Raw genomic sequence first — 25154 nt, 5'->3', positions numbered from 1 at the left:
GAAGAGAAAATGAAGTGATCCAGGCAAAATGCTTAGCATGGTGTCCAGAACCCGATAAACCCGAAATCAAGGTTATAGCTATTAATACACAGTTATTAACGATTTCTCAGACTCTGTCTCTCCAAGTTGTTTGGAGCGGATTCCTTGGCTTGGCCTTTCACAGTCCTCCATAATAAAGCCTTTGATGTTGGATTATTGCTCCAAAGCTCAGGAAGGGCACCTTTCCCCCGAAAGGAGCTAGTGGGAACCGAGCTTTGACTTTCTGGCTCTTTCCATCCCAGTGATCCATTCTTTCTTCATTGTCTTTAGTCGTTTACCATCTCAATTTTTTCCATCAAATTTCTTCTTGCTGACCCTTTTTCAGCCTCCCCTGCAGTGAGCTTAATGTAATTTGAGGACACTGGGTGGCTTATTCTGAAAAAGACAAACTTTTAAATTGTATATGACAGATACGTATCTTCAACCCAAAATCTTCCAGATAACTGTGTACTAAGAAGCAAGTAAGCCCACGTGCCACGATTAAAATGTGAGCCCCCCAAATAATTCGTTAGCTCTTTACATACGTTCCAATGTTTAAATCCGAGACTCATTTTGCTGTTTTATCTCTATTAGCGGAGATGACAGAAAATCTTTCAACAGAAACCCCAAAAGACTTTTTGAAGCCATTACCAGGTATACAGCCTCGGACCTTCATCTTCTTCTTCAGTTGGATTTATTGTGTTAGCGTGGAAGTCTTTTTTAAAAAAAAAATAATGGAAATTGCTGTAATTATAATCACTTTAGAACACCCTTATTATTATTAATAAGACCAAATTACACGGTTCAAGCAGCTGCTGGTTCTCCACTGTTAGAGAGAAGTCACATAATGGTATCAGAGCCTCGGCACTCATCTCCATGCCAACGTGAGGCAGCTCACACACGGCCTTCCAGGCGCATGACTGTGATGTCTTGAAGGGTGTCAGGCAGAATGAGGGACTCCTGTTCTTGATTAAAGCATTCAGGGAATGAGCACATTTCCAAGAGTTGCCTTTCCCATGGGAGAGCAGGGGTGGTGGGGCTCTGGTTCCTGTTCCTGTTGAATCTTCCCACACGTTCTCTCCTATGCACACCTGGATCCAATTATTCATGATGCTGAGCCTTGAGCTTTGCCTGGAAGGAAGGGGACTCGATGGAGGGAACGGCAGGGGCTGGGAGAGTCCAGTTTGTGTCACGTGTTAAGTTCCTAATACCTTGGGGTGTACGGTTCAGGGATCTCTGGCTGAAAAGGGTGATAGGAGGCCAAAAACCAAAGAAAAGAAGTCAGAAGGGAGGAAGGGAAGGGACCAGGTATCTGCCAGGTCATTGAGAACTTGGGTTCTGGAGTCCAGCTGCCTGGGTTCAACTTCTGGTGCTTTCCTTTCTTCTTGTCCCGTTGCCCTGGGAAAGTCATTCAACCTCTCCAAGTTTCAGTTGTCCCATCCCCTAAATCGGGGTAAGAACTTGGAGCTGTTGTGAGGATTTCCTGCAATGGCACATGTAAGGCACACGGCACAGTGCTAGCCAAAAGGGGAGCCCTCCACACTAGCTATGACTATTATTTAATTTTCAAAAGATTCTTGATTATTTACTGCTTGAATGTACGATTCCATTTTTCTCTCCACCTAAGTAAGTTTTATTTTAGGCTTCAGAGAATCAGCAGAAAACATATGCATGACTCTTGGCGATTAACAGAGCAGGAAAAAACTTCCTTCAAGTTCAGAAGTCACCCCATGGCTGCCCCCTCTTGCCTGCTGCAAATACCTGGCCGGTGGTCGGAGATGTTTCAGGGGGAGGTAGGCAAGAAATGAATCGTGATGTACTCGTCATTAACATCTAAGAGTTTACAGTAGGCATTTGGAAAGCGCACACATGAATTCTGCTATAAAGCAGCTTATTACTAAATCAGGTCAAGAAGGAGGCACAGAATATTTCACTTCCCGTCAAATGTAAAAATTAAATCTGGATTGTTAAAAACACCCTCCCTGGAAACATGACAATGTGTAACTGAGAACTACCCTTGAATGAACTATTTCCTTGGCCAAGGTAAAGATATCACATAAGATACTCAATACATTCCTGTTAATTCATTAAACTTCATTATTTTAGAGTAAAGGTCATTGGATTAATTAATAAAGACAAACTATTTAGGAAAGTTGTTTTGTGTGTTTTTTTGCAAGCCCAAGAGAAATATTTTCTCGTTCTTCTAGATGCTTTTTTCCCTTCCCCTCTTCTCTGGAGGAAGACAGGCGTCAGGACCCAAACTGCCCAAATTTACTTTACTTTAGTTGAGAGAATTCCCTTCCACTCAAAACATCCAGGCACACATTTTCCAAGTGGCGAATGATTTAAGGCCTGGTTCCAAAAGATTATCCTTAGGCCACAAAAAGAGGTTCATACCATCTCATGAAATCTTGTGAAAAGTGAAATGCACCAGGTTCTCACCACCAGTGCGTGTTCTCACGTGGTGGCTTTTACCAGCTCCAACCTCTCGTCAAGTTAAGCTTCCTCAGCTGACTCTCTCCCCCCGGCCCTCCCCCTGCTCTCCAGCCACTATCCACCCGAGGAGATGCCAAAGACAGCGCTTAGATGAAAGGCAACCAGAATCAAAGTTTTGAGCCGAAATACATTTTTGAAGGCTTTTCTTTTTTAAACTAATTAAACAAGTATAGAAGTTAGTCAGTAGAGTTTCTTTTTTTAAAGAGATTAGCATGGCATGTCTTTCCTCTTAAGAAAGTCTTGAATAATTTAATTAGAATTACACCAAAGTCATGAGTATGTGCTATTTATGGGGGACTCATGGCTGAATTAAAACCCAAATGACAATGTTAAAAATAAATTATCTTCAGACACCGTATTCAATGGATAAGAGAAACTTGACTTCAACTCACAGATTAGGCAGTTTGTAAGGAGGAGGGAGGCCAAACCAACTCCTGGGATTTTGTTTTTCTTAAGATGACCGGGCCTGGGCACATTTCTTTCTTGCTACAAAAAGTGCTAATAATTGAAAATGAGGGTAAGATCGCTGTTTGCTTTTATTTTTATTTTGTCACCGGGAGACCTCTTGGTCCCCGGAAGCCTGGCTCAGCGTATATTTTTTTTTTTCCCAGTCCCTTTACTGCATTTAACACGTTCGCCACACGTGTGTAGACTCTTTGATCGGCGCAGAGGGGCTGAGCAGCAGGGCCAGCCCGGAGGAAGCTGACCAGCCAACTCCGAGAGAGGAAGGTGGAGCTGGGGAGACGCTTCTCCCTCCGCGGGCAGCCGGCGAGCGAGCCTCCTTGGACAGGGTTGCTTTGAGCTGAGATAAAGCAAGAATCCCTTTGAAAGGGTACTACGCCTGTGGAGGCCGTCCACGAGCCTCCTTAGCGACGAGACAGCGCGGGGGTAGGGGCGGGAGTATTAACGCTCAGTGATTCCCCCGGTAACAGCAGTATCGCTCGCTGGGCCCACCGCCAGGTCTCCTCGCTGAGAAGACGCGTCGCTCGCCAGAAGGCAATCCCATTAGAGGCAAGTTACAGGTCTCTCGCCTCGTAGCCACGCGGAGAGGGAGAGCTTAACAAGTTCCGAAGCGCTTGCACACACCCCCGGCTGCGCCCGGGGCAGGACTGCCACCGCTCCGCGCCCCGAGTGCGCGCGCCCCGGCTCCCGGCCCGGAGCCCCTCTGCGTCCCCAAGATCTGCTCTCCGGGGACAGATGCTGTTTTGGGGGCGACGCTAAGCTGTGTGGAGGCACAGCTGGGTGACCCCAAGAGCCCCCGGCTGCAGGGCGCCCGGTCCGAGCGGGCTGGCGAGCGCGCACCGACCTACCTTCTGCGGGGGCGTCCCGATCAGCATCTCCAGGTAGTAGCCGCGGCCAGAGTCCCCCTGCAGGTTATCCACCATGGCCAAGAAGTTGGCTGCACTCCCGGCGGGCTCCAGGGCGAGCGCCAGGCCGTCCGCGCGGGGCTCGGCGGGGGGTCCGGGCCCAGGGGTGGGCGCCGCCCCGCGGCTGCTGGCCGATGCCACCCGGAGAGGCAGCGTGAAGGGCGCGGGGGCCGGCGCCGGGGCCGCGCGCAGCAGCCACTGGGCCAGCAGCGGCAGCAGCAGCGCCCGGGCCAGCGCGCCCATGCCCGCGGCGGGGCTCGGGGGGCGCGCCTGGCCGGGCCCGTCCCGTCCGGCGACAGCGGCTCAGCGACTCTGCGGCGCGCTGGGCTGCGGGGTCGGGCTGGGCGCGCAGCGGGGCCGGCGGCGGCGGCGGCGGGCGGGAGGAGGACCAGGGAGGAGGTGCGGCAGGAGGAGGAGGCGCCGGAGCCGCTCCAGCCCGCGCCAAGTTAAGCAAGTTGGTCGCCGCTGCCCCCTCTGGCGGGCAGCGGCTGCCCCGCAAGGGCCGGGCCCCTCCCCCCTCCCCGGCCAAGGTCAAAGCGAGGCGCGGGGTCCGCCCGGGTCCACCCAGGCCTCCCCTGTTCACCCTCGCTCGTCTCGGGCCGCGCCTCTTCCCCGGGAAACTCGAGTCCCCAGTTTCCTCGGAACGCGCCCCGGCTGCCACGGCCAACGGATGTGACGAGACTCATCGGATACCAGGGGGGAAAGTTTCGGGAACCCTTAAAGGGGCAGCGAGGGCCTGAACTGGCTCCCTGGCCGCGCGCGCCCGGCTGCCCCGCCGGTGCTCCCTGGCCCCCTAGTGGCGGGGACTTCCAGGGGTGACGTGGGGGTCAGCGGGAAGCGTAGGGAAACGCAGAAAAGCCGCGAGCATCTCTAGGAGTGAAAGAGTCTGCGCCTCCCCTCGCCAAGTACGTCCCTGCAGCCCTGCAGCCCCCCCCCCCACCCCCGCTGGGGTCCTGCTGCTTCTCGGGGCCTCTCCTGTGCCCACCCCCTCCACCCCCGTTCCTGCCCATTCCCCGTCCCCACTTCGGGGGCCCCTGAGTGATTTTGAAGAGGTCTGAGTGGAGGCTGGGAGAGGCAAGGGTTGCGGGAGCCCGGGGAGGACGCGAGAGCCTTGGAGACTTCTCTCTAGAAATCTGGGGGAGGTAGGGGGCTTGGCTGCTGTAGCTGCACCAGCCTCGGTTCTCCCTTTGCGCCCACCGTTTGAGCCGGGGAGGTGGCATCCGCAGCTGGCATTGAGCCTGGGCTTCTCCGCCCCCTGCTCGATCGTAATGCAGATGCGATGCTGCCAGTAGCTGCTCCTTCACCTGCCCCAGGACTCCCTCAGTCCACCCAGCAAGTTGCAGTCATCATCCAAAATCAGGGCCATAGAATTTACAGCTCTGCCTCCATTCCCCACACCCCCCCCAACCCCTTCCCGCTTCCCCCGGGCTCTCCGCGGATTATCTAATTAATACTTGTTTAGCCACAGACACCAAGACCCAGAAATGCATTCAGTAATGCGAGCCACGAGGGTTATTATCTTATTTTTAGATACGAAACGCAGGGGGGACAATTCCATAAGCTAAAGTCCATCGATTTCTACGGAAACAAGGAGTAGAAAACTCTACCTCCTCCAGCTGAATTGCGTTGGCTGTTTTAAAAAAAAAACAAGCCCATCTTCAAACAGCGGGGAGGTTGGAGGAAAGCTTCCCTCCTCCTTGCAGTTTCCAGTTACTTCTACTCAAGATTTGATTTTTATTGCTGTCTTCCCAATTTTAGAATCAGGCCTAGCTCTGCAAGGGACCCTTATGTCAGAGATCTTCAGCTGTATTGATTTTCAGATGGCTTTAACTATAAATCACATTTCCCCAAACTATATGCCAACTTTAACAAATCCCCAGCCACACAGAGAAAGGCCTGGTTGGGTCCCGTGATATAACCTAAGTTGATATTCCCCATAAATCTGCATAGTTATGCCAGAACTATTACATTCATATATTCACATTTCAAATTCAAGGTTGTAGAAGAAGTGTAATTTTTTTAAAAAATGGTTATTTATACTCCTCAGTGTCCAGTCTTGAGGGGTTTCCAAAGACATCCGACAGCTCTCAGAAGATTGTAACCTTGTAAAAAGCCCATGAAATTTATTAAGGACATTGACATATGGGCTACCTGACATATATAAGTTGCAACATTAGAGACATTTGCTCTAGTAATTAAACAGCACAAGAGAAGTTTTTAAAAATCCAGTCTAATTAAGGTTTGTCCTTCAGGAAACTCCTGACTCCATCTAGTATGAGTGTTCATGAGCTTTTCATTTTAAGAGGGCTAGTTTAGGTTTGTGAGTAAACAAGTGCAGTAAGGTGTAGTCACAGAGAAACTTGTGCGGTTTTAATGGAAGGCAGAGCTGCCGCGTCCGAAAATGATGCAGGCAGAAGGGACAGCATCTGATGGCCGTACCCTTTGTGGTCTCTGTTTTGATGAATAGTCTTAGAGTTCTTGATCCCTACTCAGAACTATGGTGCTGGCTGGATTTGGGAAACAATCATTTTACCTCCCAGGTGTTTTAACTGAAATCATATGTGGCAGTCTTCCCGTTGGCCGGCTTCGGGTTTCTTTTACAGCATCCTTGAAGGGCTTCTCCAAGAAAGAAGCCACTTTCCATGGTGTTGGTGACCAATGCAGTGGGGAGGGAGGAGGTGACCCCCTCACTCCTTGATAGCAGCCCCGCATCCTCTCCAGGCTGGCCCATGCTCCCTCACCGCACCCATAGCCTACCCCCCTCCTCCCCTCCCCCTCCTTCTCCCCCCTTCTCCTCCTCCTCCCCTTCCTCCCTCCAGCCTGAGCACCTCCATTTTCAACCATACACTCCCTTGGTCCATTCAGGAAAACCAAAGCCCTACAGTGAGATGGGCCCTCCCTCCTTGCAAAGAGCAAACACCATCATCGTGTCCCTGGTCAGCAGGAGGTGAGGAAGGGTCTCACCCTCCAGCCCAAGGAGCTCACCAGGGATTCCTTCCAGGAATACGAGGCACGAGGCACGCTTGGCCAGAAAGATTGTCATTGATGCTTATGTTGATGTTCCCTGGCTCTGACGACTAACTCTGAGTTCCTTTTATACCAGCAGTTCTCAGACTTTTTGGTCTCAGGCCCCCTTTACACCCTTAAAAATTGAGGACCCCCAAAGAGCTTTTGTTTATGTGGATCATATCTATCAATAGTCAGCAAATGAAGAAACAGAACTGAGACATTTTAACAATATGTAGTAATTCATGTAAAAATCATAATAACAAACCCATCACACAGCAACATCAATAACATTTTAATGACAACTAACTTCTGAGAAAAATTAGGAGTGACATTATTTTGCACTTTAGCAAATTTCTCTCTGCCTTAATAGGAGGCAGCTGGATTCTCATATCTGCTTCTACGGTACATTCAGTCTATTACGAAGTCTCTAGAAAATTCTGCCAACAGGCAGGAGAGAATGAGCGTGAACAAGGCAAATAACATTTTTGTATTATCATAAAAAGAGTTTTGAGCTAAAGGACCCCCTGAAGGGTCAGACCACACTTTGAGAACTGTTGTTTTGCACTAGCTTTCTTTGGTTTCTATGTTTGCATCTTAAGTCCTTTTCAGCATATAAAGAGTCCTTTGTACCAGGCACTGTGTCAACAACTGGGAGGAAAAGGCAAAATAAGAGCTGGTCCTTAAGTTTGCAGACTAGATCGAGGGGCACTTTTCTTTCATCCTAGCGACAGCCCCCCCCCCCCCGCCCCCGCCCCGCCAGACTTAGCAGGAGGGGGACCCAGGCCACCTGCAGCCCAGAGGAAGCTTGTGGATTTATCTCTTCATTCTCCTGCAGCTTCATTTCCCACCTGCCCCCAGGCTCCTTCTCAGCAATTTATGAAAGTTTAAGTGAAAGGCTCCTCTTCTCTCGCTTTTTAAACCTGTCCTGATCCTGCCCTTCCGCGGCTACTGCTTCTGACGCCCCTCCCACTGAAAATGCTGCCTGCACCCCTCATCCCAACTTCCTCCCCTCCCCCACTCACTCCTCACCTACAACTCTCCGCCCACACATTGACAGGCTCTGTCCCTGTGGACAATTCTCCATCCTTATCCCTACCCACCCCCTTGGCAGCATTGCACACTGGGCTCTTCATCCACGCCTGGCATTTTCAAGCCTGACTCTTTCTGCCTGCACCTTGAGGCAGGTCTCCAGAATTGCTAGTTTTCAAAGCTTCCAGGAGAATCTGGAATTTGAGCCTGGGAGAAATGAGATAAAATGTCAGATTGAAGAGGCTCAGTGCCCTCATAATCCTGAATTGATCTGGAAATTTCAGTATGCATCCCTGAGGTCTTTCATATTTAAAAAAAACGATTCCTTGCTGTGTTGACTGAAAGGACCTAGAAAAAGTGAGCATCCCCAGTGCCTGAATTAGGGTTTCTAAATATCATTTCCCTCTACACCAGGCCTCCTTGGAGAAGGCTGACTCCAGGCTTGGAGCAGAAACCCAACAAGATGACCCTGGGACATTTTGTCATACCAGAAAGTAAGGATGTTATCAAAGATTCCTGAGGTCCTATCAAGAGCTGGGGCAGAGCTGCAACAATTTAAACATCATTGAAAGTAGTCATTGCAATGGCTCAGAACACTTCAATTATGTTGAAACTTATTCGTTCATAATGTTCTTTTAAAAAGTCCATTGTTTATCTTTGAAGAATGCTAAGGAACCCAATTCATTGTTTTTAAAAACTGGCAGAGAAAGGAAAAGAATCAAGCATGTATTGTCTTGACTTTCTTGTACAAACCATGCCTCAGTGGAACCAAATAACTGATGAAGGGAAATTTCTCTTTATAGAAGTATTGCAGCTAATAAGTGAAGGAATGATTGAATTAGACTGTTGTCATTCTGCAGCCCCTAAAGAATTAATGGATCGAGGCACTGAGCATACACAGCTGATAACACCACACAGCATTCCGTGCCTCCTGATGGAAGGCCACCATGCTGCCTGTGAAATGTTCTGGTCCAAAAGTCAAACCTGAATCTGATTAAGCCTCTAGACCACAGGTTGGCAAACCATATCCTGGGAGCCAGATCTGGCCTGCTGCCTGTTTTGGTAAATAAGGCTTTGTTGAAACACAGCCACACCTATTTGCTGAAGTAGTTGCAACAGAGACTGTATGGCCCTTAAAACCTAAAATATTTACTGCCTAACCCTTTATAGACAAAGTCTGCCAACCCTGTTCTAGATCACAAGAGTCCCAAGACCCCTATCAGTCAACTGCAATTTAGGGACTTTATTTGGATCCTGATTTGAACATATTGAAAAAGTTACTCATGAGACAGAGACATTTGAACACTAGTTGGATGATGTTGTGGAATTATTAACATTTTAGATGTAATAATGGCCTCTGTGTGTGTGTGTGTGTGTGTGTGTGTGTGTGTGTGTGTGGAGAGTTCTCATCTAGTGGGGGCATATGCTGCAGTGTTTACGAATGAAATGAGGTTTGTTTCAAAATAATATGGGTTGGTGGGGAAAGTACCAGGCAGGGTTCTCAGTGAAATAGATAATCCTAATAACTAACCCTATCCACAGGCATCATTATTATTCCCATTTTACAGATGACAACCGAGGTACAGATTCAAAATCTGAGCTCTGATTTCAGATCCTGTGCTGTTCGTCACGGGGCTTGGGCCACCCCTTTGATGTGGATTTTCTGAAGATCACAGGATGGTCGAGCTGGGAAGGACCTCCAGAGGAACACCTGCCGAGGAGAGCCTACCAACAGCGTCCACGGATCCACAGCACTCCTTTAAAACACATATGTTGAGTGCCCCTCTGTGTCAGATGCCACATTACAGCCAGAGCCACATGGACCAATAAGACCAGACAGCCCCTTCCATCAGAGACCACAGACAGACTGTAAGTATACTTCTTTTTTGGAGACACCACTCCAGCTTCTGCGTGGAGGAGAGTTGGGGGCGGTGAGCCTGGAGACGGACACCAATTTGGAGGTCATGGCAGGAGTCCATGAGGAAGATGGCAATGGGCACTGAAAAGGAGGGTTTAGCATTTCATGTTGAGAAGTTAAACCTGCGCAACATAGGGAAGAAGGATGATAGGGCTCACGTTAGGACACAGTATACAGACATCTGTGTTATCATTGCTTCTGTCTGCCCATGGCTGGTGCCCGTCAACCTTCAGAGCTGAGCCACAAATCCCATCTCACCTTGATCCTCAAACAGTGGGAGGCGGGGGTGGCGGATGTCCCTGTTTATGAGGGGACGTTGAGGGACAGGAACACTGAGCTCCCACCACATCCTGGACGCTCTTAGCTCTAACTCACATCCTCTGACTTATTCTCCGAGGTGGGCATCCTGTGCTCAGGCCATGGAGGAGGGCACCCAGGCAGAGTCGAAGGTCAGCCTGAGATCACGGCCAGTAAATAGCCAACCTGATATGAATCCGGTCCATAAACTGCCCAAGCCTGTGTTCTTTTTCCTAAACCATGTTGCCTTCTTTATTTTTTTTAATTTTATTGAAGTATAATTGATTTACAAGGTTGTGTTAATTTCTGCTGTACAGCAAAGTGATTCAGTTATACATATATGTACATTTTTAAAAAATATTCTTTTCCATTATGGTTTATCACAGGATATTGAATATAGTTCCCTGTGCTCTACAGTAGGCCCTTGTTGTTTATCCATTCTATATATACTAGTTTGCATCTGCTAACCCCAAACTCCCAATCCTTCCCTCCCCCTCCCCCTCCCCCTTGGTGACCACACGTCTGTTCTCCACGTCTGTGAGTCTGTTTCTGTTTTGTAGATATGCTCATTTGTGTCATATTTTAGATTCCACATACAAGTGATATCATACGGTATTTGTTTTTCTCTTTCTGACTTACTTTGCTTAGTATGATAATCTCTAGGTCCATCCATGTTGCTGCAAATGTCATTATTTTATACATTTTCTTCTTAAAATGACTCATCAGGCAGATCTTGGGACACAGGGAAGTAAGGGCTCACTTCCGACTTCCTTATACCAACCTTCCCTCATGCATTTAAAACAGGTCATGGCTTTACAGAAAGCCATGTACACTTTCAGGAACACATCACTTGAATAAATAAGGCCCATCAGTATTATATTACATCAGCTGGGTTCCACCTAGGCAAGGCTCTACCTAGAAAAGTAGGCTGCCAAACTCGTGGAGGTTTCCAAATGTTTGTCAACCGCCAGCCCTGCTCTTTGAATGAGTGCAGAGGTAACAGCCAAGGGAAGGCACAAAGACTCTGAGCCCAGAGACCTGGGATCAACTTCTGCCACAGACCACTGGAACGTCCTCAGACAACTTTCTTCTGCTCTCTAAGCCTTGGATTCTAAGGAAACACCCTCCTCCAGGGGCATGTTTTCATTGAATCAGCATGAATGGCGCCCCCTGGAGTTGTGTATCAGTGTGGTTTTGCTTACTTTATTAGGCTCCCTTGATTCTCTTTGTTCACATTGTAACTGCTCCAAAGCCAGGATGCAGATGCTAGTCACCTGAAAAGGCATGCATTTGGTTATGATTCCTGTGCCATGAATGGAAACCACTGTCCTTGGCATTTCAGTTGCCAAACCACTTAAGGATCATTTGAGAACGGTGTATGAGTCTTGGGATTGTCTAAAACTTTCTGTTGTTAATGTCCAGAAAGCCCAGCATAAATGCTTGCAAAAAGGTGTCGGGCTGGGGGATTCCTGGGGACCACAGTAGGAAACCCCTGTGGTGGCAGGATAATGGTCCCCTAAAGATGTCCATGTCCTTGTCCCTGGAACCTGTGAATAAGTTACCTTATATGACAGAAGGGACTTTGCAAACCTGATTAAATTAAAGCCCTTGAGCTTGGGGGAACAGCCTGGATTATCCCAATTTCCTAGCTGTGGTCAGAGGGAGCCATGATTACAGAAGAACTGTCAGAAAGATGCAATGTTGCTAGCTTCGAAGAGGGAGGAGGGGGGGCCACAAGCCAAGGAATTCAGGTGACCTGAGAAAGTTGTAAAGGCAAGGAAATATTCTCCTTCAGAGGCACCAGAAAGGAAAGCAGCCCTGTTGGCACTTTGATTTTAGCCCAGTGAGATCCAAGTCAGACTCTGTGACCTTTAGAAGTTTAAGATAATAAAATTCATGCTGTTTTAAGCCACCAAGTTTGTGGTCATTTGTTACAGCAGCAATAGGAAACTAACACACCACTCTTAGGAAACTGTATCACTTCATACTTTAATGGCACAGAGATTGATATTGTAGGGAAAAACACAGATATTGATGACTGTGAGTCCAAAAAGGATTCAGGAGATTTGGCTGGAGTATGAAAAATTTTAAGAATAACTTACCAACTTATTTCACCTATATTTTATGTCTATACAGCAATACCTAAATTGGGCCGAAAACCTCTTTTCTAGGCATTAAACAAAATCCCTAAGTGCTGAGAAAGTATCGTATAACGATTTAAGGGTAACATTTTTTTTTTTCTCAGTGGTGCATGAAATAGTGGTTCTTTCCGCTGAGGTGTGCATCTTACTATGATTAGAGTTGGTGAAATTGACAACACTTGTGGAAGTCTTTGCTACATAGTAGCCACTCAAGAGCTGCTGTACCTTTCCGGAAAATATTGTCTTGGATTTCAAGACTCCGGTCCCCTTGGCTGTGTATATCTGGGATTTGGGGGAGTGCCCACCTTCACTGTCACTCGGCTCTAGGGTGTGGTTGGGATGCCCTTTCTCCCCCTCTGCAACTTCGCTGCTCTTTCCCATTGCACTAGGAACGGTTTCCATTTCTCATTCAAGAGACCGGGACTCCTTTGGTTATGATGGCACAGGTGAGAGGGTGGAATCTTCGCCGCATTCAGCGAAGCTCTGGAGTTCAGAGGTCCTTCAAGTTCGGTGACTTTTACATCATCGTAATTAATTAATATTCGTGCCAATGCAGGCAGAGTCCTTGAGTGGTGAAATCAGAAGTGGGTTGCCGGCCACAGACCGACTCATTCTCTGCACGAATGTCTTCTTTAATGTGCTGTTTTTACTTCGGTCACCGTCTGAAAGACTTAATCGCTTCCCTTTCCTGGTAGAAGTCTGGAGGAAGACAAATTCAAGCTAGCGCCTGCAAAAGCATCTGTTTTGACAGGGGCCATTTAGAGAATGGGGCTGTCTTTTATGTGGATTTATGAGTTTGTGGGAGGAAAAAAGTAAAAGCATGAAGAAGGGAGGGAGTGAAGGAGAAAGAATAAGGAAGAAAGGGCAGGAGAAAATGTGAGTCAGACTGCAGTGGGTGTGGGGAACGGCTGGGAAACCGCATCATCTACCCCTCCCCCTCCCAGCAGATTCCCGTGCCCAGTGGAGTTTCAGAGCCCCTGGCTGGTCCAGTTTAAATCAGATCAGCTTCATCTCGCACAGGAGAAAAAAGCAACATGGGCCCCAGAAACCACCCTCTCTCTCAAGCTTGGGGCACAGAATGCCCTCCCTACTGCCCTCCCCCACAAGCTTAGGGTGCAGCAGCCCATGTGAGACATTGGGGTGGGGCTGGAGGAGTGAAGGCAAAGGACCCCAAGAGGCAAATAATCAGAAAGGCCCTTCGTCTCCAAAAAGCAGCTAACCCTGGCACTTGACCTCAGATTGCCCCCATGGGTGGCCTGCTGTGTGATGTGGGACACCTGGTCTGGCAAGGTCCTAGCAGACAGTGGGGACCCAGAGGGCAGTGCTGCATTTCCTTGTAGGATGCCATTGTCAAAGGTGGGAGCAGGGCTCCAGGCAGCAGTGGAATGCCCAAGCATGCCCGGCCTCTGCCCTGAGCTCCCGGGCCCTTGTCTTGACACTGCAGAGACACCAATAAAATCCCACCAGCAGAGACGCTGGAAATGGGGTGGGCAAACCCAGAGCAGTTATGGGAGAACTCATTAAAAATCTCAGAAATTCCACCAGAGCGTCACATATAGGGTGACTGTCCAGCTGTGGCCTGCAGACTCAAGGACCCCCTAGGCACTGCCCATCCCCCATCCCCGGCTCAAAATGGCACCACCCCCTGCACCCTGGTTCTTAGGTCTGGGCACCTGCGCCCATCCTGTCCCTGCTCCATCCCCAAGAGGAAGCACATCAGCTGACACCCGGCCCCCATCCCATTCTCTCCTCTTCCAAGGACTCCCACTAAACTGGCTACAGAGAGCCTGCACGACTACCAAGATTCATCAGTCTTAGCTTTTACTTCCCAATACGTGCAGACAGTGAGAAGTTCCCAGACACACGAGGAGAGCCAGCAACTGAAGGGGAACCACTGATCGGAGGGGGCAGTGGAGAACTTAACACAGAATTCTAAGGCTTTTTTCCTGAGGGAAATTTCAGGAGCTATTCTAAGACGGAAATAAGAGCTTTTACTGTTAAAAAAAAAAATGCAAGTGGAGCTCAAAAAAGAATTCTTGGAGATAAAAACATAATTTTTGAGAATAAAAGAAAAACTCAGAGAGGCAGTACATGGCAAAAGGGGCAGAGCTGAAATCTGAGGTGTAAATGAGCGGCTCAATGTAGGTCAGGGAATGGTTGGCAGCCCCAGAGTAAAGAGATGAAGAGGTGGGGACCACGAAAGGATAGATTTATGGGGAAGGGGATCTAGGGGACTTTCACTGTCATGTCACAAGTTTCAGGAAGGTAGAACTGAAATGATGGAGGAGAAGCAAAGACCAAAGATACAAACATTCCTTGAGCTAAAGACATCAGATCAAAAATCCTCACCAAATACTGGGTGCAATTATTGAAAAGGACACTCAGGAATTTCAATGATAAAGAGGAAATTGTTTAAACTGTGTCTGGCTGGCAGGGGAGTGTCTCCAGAAGACTGAATGGCGGTAGAACAACCAATTTGAGGTGAATGGGGCTGGTCCCAGTGTGAGCAGCTTCTGGCAGGAAACAGCTCTCTGCTCCAGGCCCCTCTGTCTTGTCACTAACCTTAAACTAGGCACCTCCATACTCTACTCATCTTAGACCGGAGCTCACTTTTCAGATCTTTTGCTCACGCAATACTTTGCCTAACTTTTGGATTCTTTCTGTAGATCAGAGAAGTAGAAATGAAGAATAAGTAATTAACAGGTGGCCAGATCTCTTCCCTAGCTGCCCCTTCAGTAGTCTCAGGAACAAACTGTAGGAACAAGATAACATCTAAAGAGACCACAAGGAGTCAACAAGCCTGCGCACAGTGGGGGATGGCGATCGCTCTGACCCCCCATCTCAATGATTAACTGAGATTACTTCCGTTTCCCCCCCTTTTTAATTAATTAATTAATTAATTAATTAATTTATTTATTTATTTTTGGCTGTGTTGGGTCTTCGTTGCTGCGCGCAGGCTTTTCTCTAGTTGCGGTGAGCGGGGTCTACTCTTCATTGAGGTGCACGGGCTTCTCATGGCGGTGGCTTCTCTTGTTGCGGAGCACGGGCTCTAGGCACGTGGGCTTCAGTAGTCGTGGCACACGGGCTCAGTAGTTGTGGCACACGGGCTTAGTTGCTCCGCGGCATGTGGGATCTTCCCGGACCAGGGCTCGAACCCGTGTCCCCTGCACTGGCAGGCTGATTCTTAACCACTGCACCACCAGGGCAGCACCCCCTACCCGGCCCCGCTTTTTTTAAAGATTTTTTTCTGATGTGGACCATTCTTTAAAGTCTTTATTGAATTTGTTACAATACTGCTTCTGGTTTATGTTTTGGTGTTTTGGCCACGAGGCATGTGGGATCTTAGCTCCCCGACCAGGGGTCAAACCCGCACCCCCTGCATTGGAAGGCAAAGTCTTAACCACTGGACCACCAGGGAAGTCCCCCCTTGCTTCCCTTTAAAAGCTTTCATGGCCGAGCAGAATCTTCGGGGGTGCTTTTTGGGAGACACTGAGTCTACCGTCCCTCCAGATTGCTGTCTTTCTGATTAAAAGCAAGCTTCCTTTCTACCTACCTTTGCCTCTCTCGAGGATTGATGTTTGAGCGGTAAGCAGCGGGACGGTAACACCAGGATTCTCTTTCCTTTGGGAGGGAGTGGGGAGTGCGGTGTGCCTTCCTGTGCCATTTCTGAAAAAGATCTTACTCGTGAAATACATCAACCAAACGGAAAAAGTGAATTAGAAGGAGGAATTCAAGAAAAGGAAGGCGCAGTGTATAAGAGACAGTGACCAGTGATACAGTAAAACTCAAGAGCTGAATCTGAACAGCTGTTGAGAATAGGACTGAAAGGCTTAACGCAATTGTTGAGGAAGGATTCTTGAAGCAGAGGAGGCAGGATGTGAAAAAATAAAACCGCTCAACAACCGAGAACCCAGTGTCCTGATTATTTCGCCAAGCTCTTTCATTTAGGCGGGGAGGGGTAGGGCGGGGATGAGGGGGAAGGGGTCTAGCCTGGGTTAGGGTGGGGATGGTGGGAGGGGGTGTGGGAAGGGTTACCTGAGGAGAGAGGGGAGATGCCCCGGGTCCCACAACAAGGACTGAATCCTGATGCAGGATCCACTACTGTGTCCTATCTTCACACTGCCTTACCTTCCTTATCTGTAAAATGGGAGAGAAAACCCACTTCACTGGAGACGATGAAATTAGTACATAACAAATGCCAATCACTTCATCCAGAGCTAGCACATTTTAATTGCTTGATAGTCACTAGCTTTTATTTTAATGAATAACAATGATTATTATTATTGATGTGATAGAAAAATACAGGTTCAACCATGTTTAAACTTTTTCTTTTTAATTTAAAAACATAGAACTTCATTTATGCCATTATAAAAACTTACCAGAAACCCTTTCAACGTATACTCTGGGTTTGGAATATTGACACTCCTGCCCTGGTGACAAACCTGTGCCCTACGGCGTCCTGTGGAGGAAATCCCTTTCTAAAGACCTGGGGCAGGCGGGTGTGGTGCCCTGTCCCTGAGTGAGCCAGGCAGGTGGACCCGACCAGGCTGACTGGCTTGGGTTGGGTCTGGAAGATGGAGTTTGTTTGCTTTTTTCTGGGAAGTTGGGGCCTCTCCCCCTCAGGTGGCTGGTGGCCAAGCCTACAGCCAACAAGAAAGCACCTGAAAAAGAAAGTCACAAGAGACTTCTGCCTCCCGGCAAAAAGCAGGATGTGGACCTGTGTACAGAGTGAGATGGTAACTATTCGTTTTTCAACCACAAGAATAGGATTTGAATCACAAGCCAACAGTGCACTCAGGAGCTCCCTTCAGCCAGCCAAACTCCTGCAAAGGGCCTTACTTCCCTGCATGAAGAGGAGAAAAGGTCAAGAGCGACCTCTCCCACACACCTGGGGGCCAGGTGTTCTCACCCGGGTTACCCTCCCATAAGAGTCACTCAGGGGTTTTGGTCAGGGAGGGTGGATCCAGAGCTCTCAGTACTGGACTTCGGGGCTTCCTGGGGGCTTGGGGGATGAGGACCTCTGGCGAAACTTATCTTCTTGGGAAGTGTTTAAAGCCAGACAATCACCATTATAATAGTTACTATTCATCAGCCGCCATATGCCAGGCTTTTACACACTTTATCTCATTGAATCCTTAAGCAACAGTGGGCAGTGAACATTATCACCCCCAGTTTACAGGTGAGGCAATGGAGACCCCGACAAGTTAAGGAACTTGCCACATGGCAGGTAGAGAGGATGTTGGCCCCCAGGCTGGAGTAACAGATTCACTGCATAGCTTCAGGAAGAATTTGAGGGCAATGTATTTCCTTAGGCTTTTCTTTCATCAATACCTGTAGATTAGTTCCATCTGAGTGAAGCTTCTATTTGGTTTTGAAAGAAACTACTCTTAACGCATCTGTAGTTTATCAGGGTGTCGTGGAGCCAAGCTCTCCCCACCTCCACCCTGTGAAATGGAAGCAACCTTGCCTTATCGGGTCTTGAAGGCTGGTGGCTTTCTATTTACGAATGAGGGTGGTGAACTTGCCTTTCTGCTTGGGGATGTGATGGCTGCAATGGTTTTCTTTTTCGAGCTCTTTGTGATAACCTTGGGCTGGGGCATTTTGTACTCGAAGCTCAGGGCTAAATAAATAAGCTCCTATCCTTGAGTCTTGTTTTCACCACATTGGACATTGAACTTCATGGAGTCCCTTGATGAAAACCAAGCATGAACCCTAGGGACGATCTTGCACAACCCAGGAAGGACAATCAAGGGTATGAAAATGATCTTTGGCTCTGAGCCCCAGCAGGGAGTTGGTGAGTTCTCAGGTCCCATCTGACCTGGGCCCTCAGAAGCGTTGGACTCAGGGCTGACCTTTCCACCTTCACTCTTTTTTCTACTGATCTATCTGCCATCTCTCCCCTGCTTTTCCTCTACTCTCCCTGTTCTCTCCTTCTCAGGTTCTGGTTCCTCCCTCCCCAACCCTTTAGTGTTGGAGATCCTGGGGTACAGTCCTTGGTCCACTCCTGTGCGCTTGGGGTCTCACCCAGATCGTGGCTTGAAATATCACGTCAGTTTTCAGTACCAGATCAGCCCTCTCCTCAACTCCCAACACCAGGGTCCTAGAGCCTCTGCCTCCGTGACAATCCACTGGGATTTTTAATAGACATCCCAAGTTCAACATGATCAAAACGAACTTCTGCTTTATTACCCTTCCCCTCCACCCCTCCCCCAAACCGTCTACATGCTGTGTTCTCCACCTCAGTTAATACCCCACCCATTCTTCTAGTTGCTCAGAACACAAATTCAGGAGACACCCTTGATTTTTCTTTCCCTCACACCCCACGTGCACGCATCAGGAATCATCTGACTCCACCTTCAAAATTTATGAGAAACTGACCACCCACTTCGCATTCCTCCACTTCTCCCTGGTCTGGGCCACCATCATCTCCCACCTGCCCTAGCCTCCCAGCTGGTCTCCTGGCTGTCACACCTGTCCTCGTAGTCTGTTCTCTGCCCAGCTGCCACAGTGACCTTGTTAAAATATGTCACATCGTGTCACTCCTCTGTTTAAACCTCTGCAATGGCTCCCAGGGGCTCACGTCTTGCAGTTGACTTGGGAGGCCCTCTGGGGAAGCCCCTCCTCCTGGAAACCTCGGGGCATCCAGCCTCATTGCTATTCCAGGGAATGCTCAGATGTGCTGCACCCTTAGGGCTCTTTGTTGCCTGTTCCTTCTGGAGTGTTCTCCCTCTGGACAGCTTCACACTGCACGCCCTCACTTCCTTCAAGCCCTTGCTCAGAGGCTACCTCTCTATTCCCAGTCACAACCAGCCCCTTCTCCCCAGACTGGCCCAGGTGCTCCCTGACCCTTGCCTGCCTCTGCTTTTTTGTCTTCCAGCCTTCCTTTCTTTTCCCTCCCTCCCCTCCCCTTCCTCTCTCCCTCCCCTCCATCCCTCCTTCAGTTCCTTCCTTTCTTCCTTCCTCCCTCCCTCCCTCCTTTCCTTCCTTCCTGCCTTCCTCCTTCTTTCTCTCTTCCCATAGCACTTGCCACTTTATAACAAACCAGACAAATGAATCACTCATTCTGTTTGCTCTTTACTGCTCACTGTCTATCTCCCTGCGTACCCCCCTCCCACCGCTCATAAACTCCACATGGGCAGCAATCTTTGCCTATTTTGTTTGTTAACACATCTCAAATGCCTAGGACAGAGGTTCGCATGCTGTAAGTACTCAGTGCATATTTGCGGGAGGAAGGAAGGAAGGAAGGAAGGAAGGGGGGGAGGGAGGGAGGAAGGAAGGAAAGAAGGAGGGAAGGCAGGAAGGAGGGAAGGAAGAAAGGAGGGAAGGAAAGAATTGAAGGAGTCCCACAATTGCCCCCAGGGCCCCTCTTCCTTTCTAGAGTCCCAGCATGTCCTACAGCCTGGGTAGCCCTTAAAAATTCTCCTGGCTGATGTGGTTCCTGCCGCCGTGGGCTGCACTCGGGGCACTGCTGGGGTCACCTCTGCTCTGCTGGCCACTCTCCAGTGATATTGCTCTCGTGAGTGGGAGGCTGTGTTTGTTCTTAGTTGAGCTGAATTGTCTACTAAGCTATGAAAATGGCGGTGCCTTGGGCCCAAGACATGTGGTCGTAACCCACTCTTCATCTTCTCCTGGGCGGGAGACGCTCCGGGTGCAGACCAAAAGAAACATCTATCAAGGAAAGGCTAGAAGCAAATAACAAAGTCCTACTGTATGGCACAGGGAACTATATTCAATATCTTGTAATAAACTATAATGGAAACTATGTATAACAATCACTTTGCGGCACACCAGAAACTAACACAACATTGTAAATCAACTAGACTTCAATAAAAATAAATATTAAAGGAAAGGCTAGAAGAACAAGCTGAGGACATCAAAATTCTTGTTTGGTTTCTGCTGATATTAACAAGAATATCCTAGTAAATAAAACTTTGATTAAAAATGATGTCATGGGGGTTTAAGTCATTTTCAAGTGAGTGGGCACTGAAGCTTCTAATTTTTGGCAAAAGATTGATGAGATGATTTTTCATCATTTCTGTCACTAAATATTTAGGATATATATAACTTACCTTACACATGTCATGTAAACCCAGTTGATTCCCAGAATATATGTATGTTAAACACTTTTCTAAGGCATGATTCTTTTAACTCCATTTATTTCTTACTACACCTATTTCCCGTGTTATATAGTTTTGTGCTAAAATGCCTTTTAAAAAGTCATTGTGATGTGTTCCCTCTATACCAACTTTAATGAGAGTTTTTATCATGAATGGATGTTGAATTTTGTCAAATGCTTTTTCCATGTCCATTGAAATGATCATGTGGTTTTTATCCTTCCTTTTGTTAATGTGGTGTATCACATTGATTGATTTGCAGATATCTAACCATCTTTGCATCCCTGGAATAAATATATATATATATAATGGAATATTACTCAGCCATAAAAATGAATGAAATTCTGCCATTTACAACAACATGGATGGACCTAGAGGGTATTATACTTAGTAAAATAAGTCAGACAGAGAAAGACAAATACCTTATGTTACCACATATGGAATCTAAAAAAAATAAAACAAACAAATGAATATAACAAAACAGAAGCAGACACAGATATAGAGAACAAACTGGTGGCTCCCAGTGGAGAGAGGGAAGAGAGGAGGGGCAAGATAGGGGTAGGGGATTAAGACGTACAAAATACTATGTATAAAATAAACAAACTACAAGTGTATGTTGTACAGCACAGGGAACATAGCCAATATTTGATAACAACTTTAAATGGAATATAATCTATAAAAACTTTGAATCACTATGTTGTACATCTGAAACTAATATAATATTGTAAGTCAATTATACTTCAGTAAAAAAAGAAGTCACTGTGTTGTTTGGGAGTTCAGATTCATAAACTCTGAAATAGTGTTAATGTGAGTAGATCTGGATATGGACATAGTAAATGGTTTTCAATTATACTTCTAGTCAGAGACAACACAGTAAGATGTTGGATTTGGCCCCAACTCTATATGCTGGGAAATTCTGCTGGGGAGGAAATCAAAGAGGAAAATGGAAACATGTTACATTGTAGTTGGAGCCATGTGTGATCTGGTTATCTTTCCCATGCATGGTCTGGCTGGTCCCCTCTCTTTCCTTCTTTCTTTCTTTTTCTCTCTTCCTTCCTCCCTCCTTCCCTCCCTCCCTCCCTCCCTTCCTTCCTTCCTTTCTCTCTTTCTCTCTCATCTTCCTCCCTCCCTTTCTCTCTTTGTCTATCTCTCTTCTTCCCTCCCTTCCTTCTTCCTTTTGAACTTGTCGCTTTCTGAGGTTTACTTTCATGGGTATCTTCTATCAACCAGACCGACTGACCCTGGAACCTCAGGACCAAGCATCTGAAGTAGAGCAGAGAACCTGCCCAGGAGACCAGCTTGGGAGGCTGGTTAACATTTGTTGGGAACTCACTGTGTACACAGGTATAGACGCTTTACTTTTATTAAGTTGTTTATAAACAATCAACCCTGTTTCACAGAAGAAGAAACTAGGGTGCAAAACGGTTAGGGCAGGAGCCTGGAGAGTAAGTGGCGGGTAGGTAACTGGGATGAGATGATTTTTCATTTGAGAGTATTTTGCAAAACGTAAAACCCTATACAAACCTAAAGGAAGCCTCAGGGCTTTGTTACTTGTGCGTCTCTAGAGGAGAGGAAGGATAGATTATTCCAATGCCTGAATACAATATTTTACTGCAGGAATATTTTACAATATTAAAATAAGAATATTGCAGGGCACAGTTAACAATATCATTAAGGGCTTCTCTGCAACTCCTTGGAGCTCTGGCTGCCTGACAGGAGCTTTACACGCATCCTAACTCTCACATCATCGTGTCTTATGGTGAGGAGATCTGGGATCCGGGGTCAGTTACCCACCAACCAGTACTCACCTCCCTCCATCTGGTTGCCCAGAGTGATCTGGGTGGGCTTTCCTGACAGCAGTTCAAACAGGGCTCTGCCCATCCTCCTGTTTGGGGAGCGCCAACAAGTCCTAACACACTTGGAAGGCTCCCCGACCACCCCAGTCCACAGTGACCCCTGCCCTCTGCCATCACACACACCGCATACGGCACACACACACACACACACACCCTCTACACACACACACACACACACCCCTACACACACACACACACACACACACACACACAATCAAACAGACCACCTACTGATGGCTCGTAAGCCACAAGCGCCTGGGCATCTGCTCTCGTGGGCGAAGGTTTCTCCTGGGCCTGCCCAGCACAGAGTCCTCTAGAACAAAGGAAAGAGGGTTCTGCCCAGAGCATCAGCTGAGACGGGTTGCCATGAACGTCTCTGGGCACTGGGGATGTGGTTTGGAACCCAAGGGTCCTAATCTTGGGGGACTCTGCAGGCTCTCCGGGGGAACAGTCCCCTACCTGAGAAGCCGTGCATTTGTCCTGCAGAGGAGGGGTTCGGTCACAGCCCCCTCTGTGCCCTGACCCCTGTCCCCTCTCCACACACCCCCTTCCAGCCAAGGCAGCTCAGTCAGGGAACTCGCGTGAAATGCCCTGTGTGTGAGGAAAATGAACGGTGTGGCTTATCCCATGATAGGAATTTATACACCTGGGAGCACATTGTGTCTGCTAATAGTTCTCTTTCCTAATCAATGGACAGAGGTTTGGAAGATCCCGCGAGCTTGGCAGTCCTCAGCCATCACCAGCACCTTCTCTTAAGCATGTAGGTTTGGGCTCCAGGGCAGAAGGGATTAGCCTGGGTCTTGTCTGCAATCCACTTTCACAACTGAAGAAATCGTTGAAAACAGTTCAAGTGACACCTGGGCCAGTTGATAATCAGGTCCCTCTTGGGAAATCCCTTGGGGGCAAATGCTCACTTTCTCCAGGGCCCCCTGCTTATGTGGGCAGGGAGATTGTGCCCGGGGTTCCTTTTAAGAATATAAATGTGGATTTCAGATCCCTTGGAATCCGTTCAATCCCTGGTTGCTTTTTCCTCTCCCTGAATCAAACTTTTCTTTTCCTGTCTAGAATATTTTGAAAAAAAGAAAAGGCAGAGGTTGGTCTGTCTGCTGTGTGCCTGCCTGTTTGCAGCTGAGTCAATGAATCCCTCTTTGTTCGCTGCTACAAACCCTGCTTTGATCTCCCCCTGTCTCGTGTCCGTGTGTAACACTGTACCAGGTAATGAAAGCGTTTTTCTTGTGTTTCCGTTCTTTGTTTTCAAGGAACAACAGAGAGGGGGTATTTCCAGACTAGTGAGTACATTCCCAGAAGCAAGTGGCTGAGGAAGTGAATGCTGTAGAACAGAGTGGAGTTGAAGAAACCGCATCTCTTACTTAGCTGCTTATTTTCTTTTTTCCCCAAACAGTGACTTACCAAGCTCCTCATTACCAGGGTCAATTTCTGTCCTCAGAGACCTGCTTCCTGAGGAGATGGACTTCCAGATCGTCTCAGGATGGAGCCAGTTGGGACGGGACAGCCCTGGGGGGCCATTCCCTAGCACAGTTCGCAGGAATGAGGTCCGTCGGGCCAGTGTTGTCCACACCCTGCTCCCAGAGACCTCATTTCCTTGGTTTAACACCTGGCTCAGAGCCATCTGGAAATACCAGTTTTACCACACTAATTAATTAATAATCCAGGGCTGTGACCTCCCTGCTCAGCGGGACCACGATGGAGAAGAAGAATAAGGGTGCTTTCAGGAGAGACACCCGCTCTGGGGAGCCCTGGCAGCCTTTCCCACCCCCCGCCCAGGAATGTGTCCACAAGTCCTCAGCTCCTGGGGCGGGGGGCGTGTCAGCTGTCCCTGCCACCCTCTCAGGTGTCACCTGCTTCACAATCCTCTCCTGATGAGGTGCTCCAGGACATAAAGGGGACACTGCATGCAGCCAGCAGAGTCACATCCGTGGAAAGCAGACGTGAGAACCAGGACAAGGTTTGGCAGCTGCTTTGGTCTCAAAGATCAGGAAGGAAGTTAGGCAAACATCTAGTCTCAGGACCCTGACCTAATGGCTGGACAGTGTCCGCTGAGGATGGACACGTGTCTCAGAACATGCTATGTTTCATGACCTTCACTGGGCCAGGGGGGCCAGATGCTCCTGTCCGATGCCCAAGGGTGCTCTGCTCAGGTGCAGCTGGAGTCCTGTCGGGGCGAGGGTAATGGTATCCATCAGGGGCCGGGGAGAGGCCCTCTCCTGCCCAGGGAACCTCTATGCTCTCTGCCCCCGTCGTTCCTTTCCACCTTCCTCCCTCTCATGGCTATCATCCCGTCCCCCCCGCCCCTCGTCATTCCTTAGCCTCCAGCGGTGTTGGAACCTCCCTTCGGTGGCACTCAGAACTGGCCACGTGCTACTTCCCAGTTCACACAGCCAGTGACACCAGCAACAACTTTCCAGAGTTCAAAGAAGGTCTCAGCTTCACCACGTCCTCTGCGCCTCACGATAGCCACGTGAAAATGGGTAGACTCTGGATTATCTTTCTAAAGAGGCATTTATTAGGTTTTATAATAAACAGTTTGCTGTTTTCAGACATCACATATTTGAAAAAAGGTTTTTTGGTCGTTGATCAATGTCTAATAAAGCTTTGCAGGGGGCTATACAATCTACAGCATATCATCACCATCACAAAACCTAGGAGTAGAAAGTGAATATCATGACGCCAAGTATGCTAATGTTCTCTTTATTTCAGGGGAAGAATAAGTACCTTGCGTTTTTACAGTGATTTATGTTTTAAAAAATCCTTATTCAATTGGATTGTCTCAGTAATCTTTCTGGGGGTCGGGGGCAAGAATGATTATTTCTAGTTTACATTTTGAGGAAACCGAGGCTTATATACTTGATGAATTGTTTGGAGTCACCAATAACTAGTAGATTTTGATT

The 25154-nt window shown here is 48.1% G+C and overlaps 1 protein-coding gene and 1 long non-coding RNA gene across 2 annotated transcripts in view; one reads left to right on the top strand and one right to left on the bottom strand.

The window, feature by feature from the left end:
- The window catches only part of BACE2 (beta-secretase 2), an 87032-nt gene extending 82893 nt beyond the window's left edge, over positions 1–4139 (bottom strand). The window contains exon 1 of the mRNA XM_068547106.1: positions 3825–4139. Within this exon, the coding sequence (XP_068403207.1) occupies positions 3825–4124 (300 nt within the window). The 5' untranslated portion in view covers positions 4125–4139. The remainder of the gene's footprint in view (positions 1–3824) is intronic.
- Positions 4140–8336: 4197 nt separating this feature from the next.
- On the top strand, positions 8337–10399 carry LOC137766076 (uncharacterized). The gene is made up of 3 exons (XR_011074269.1): positions 8337–8413; positions 9532–9788; positions 10235–10399. It is a non-coding gene; the product is annotated as an uncharacterized lncRNA (long non-coding RNA).
- The last annotated feature ends 14755 nt before the right edge of the window (positions 10400–25154 follow it).

This window comes from Eschrichtius robustus, chromosome 6 (genome assembly GCF_028021215.1).
Source record: "Eschrichtius robustus isolate mEscRob2 chromosome 6, mEscRob2.pri, whole genome shotgun sequence".
NCBI lineage: Eukaryota > Metazoa > Chordata > Mammalia > Artiodactyla > Eschrichtiidae > Eschrichtius > Eschrichtius robustus.
The sequence above is the reverse complement of the archived record's forward strand: the minus strand, read 5'-3'. Positions and strand labels throughout refer to the sequence as shown.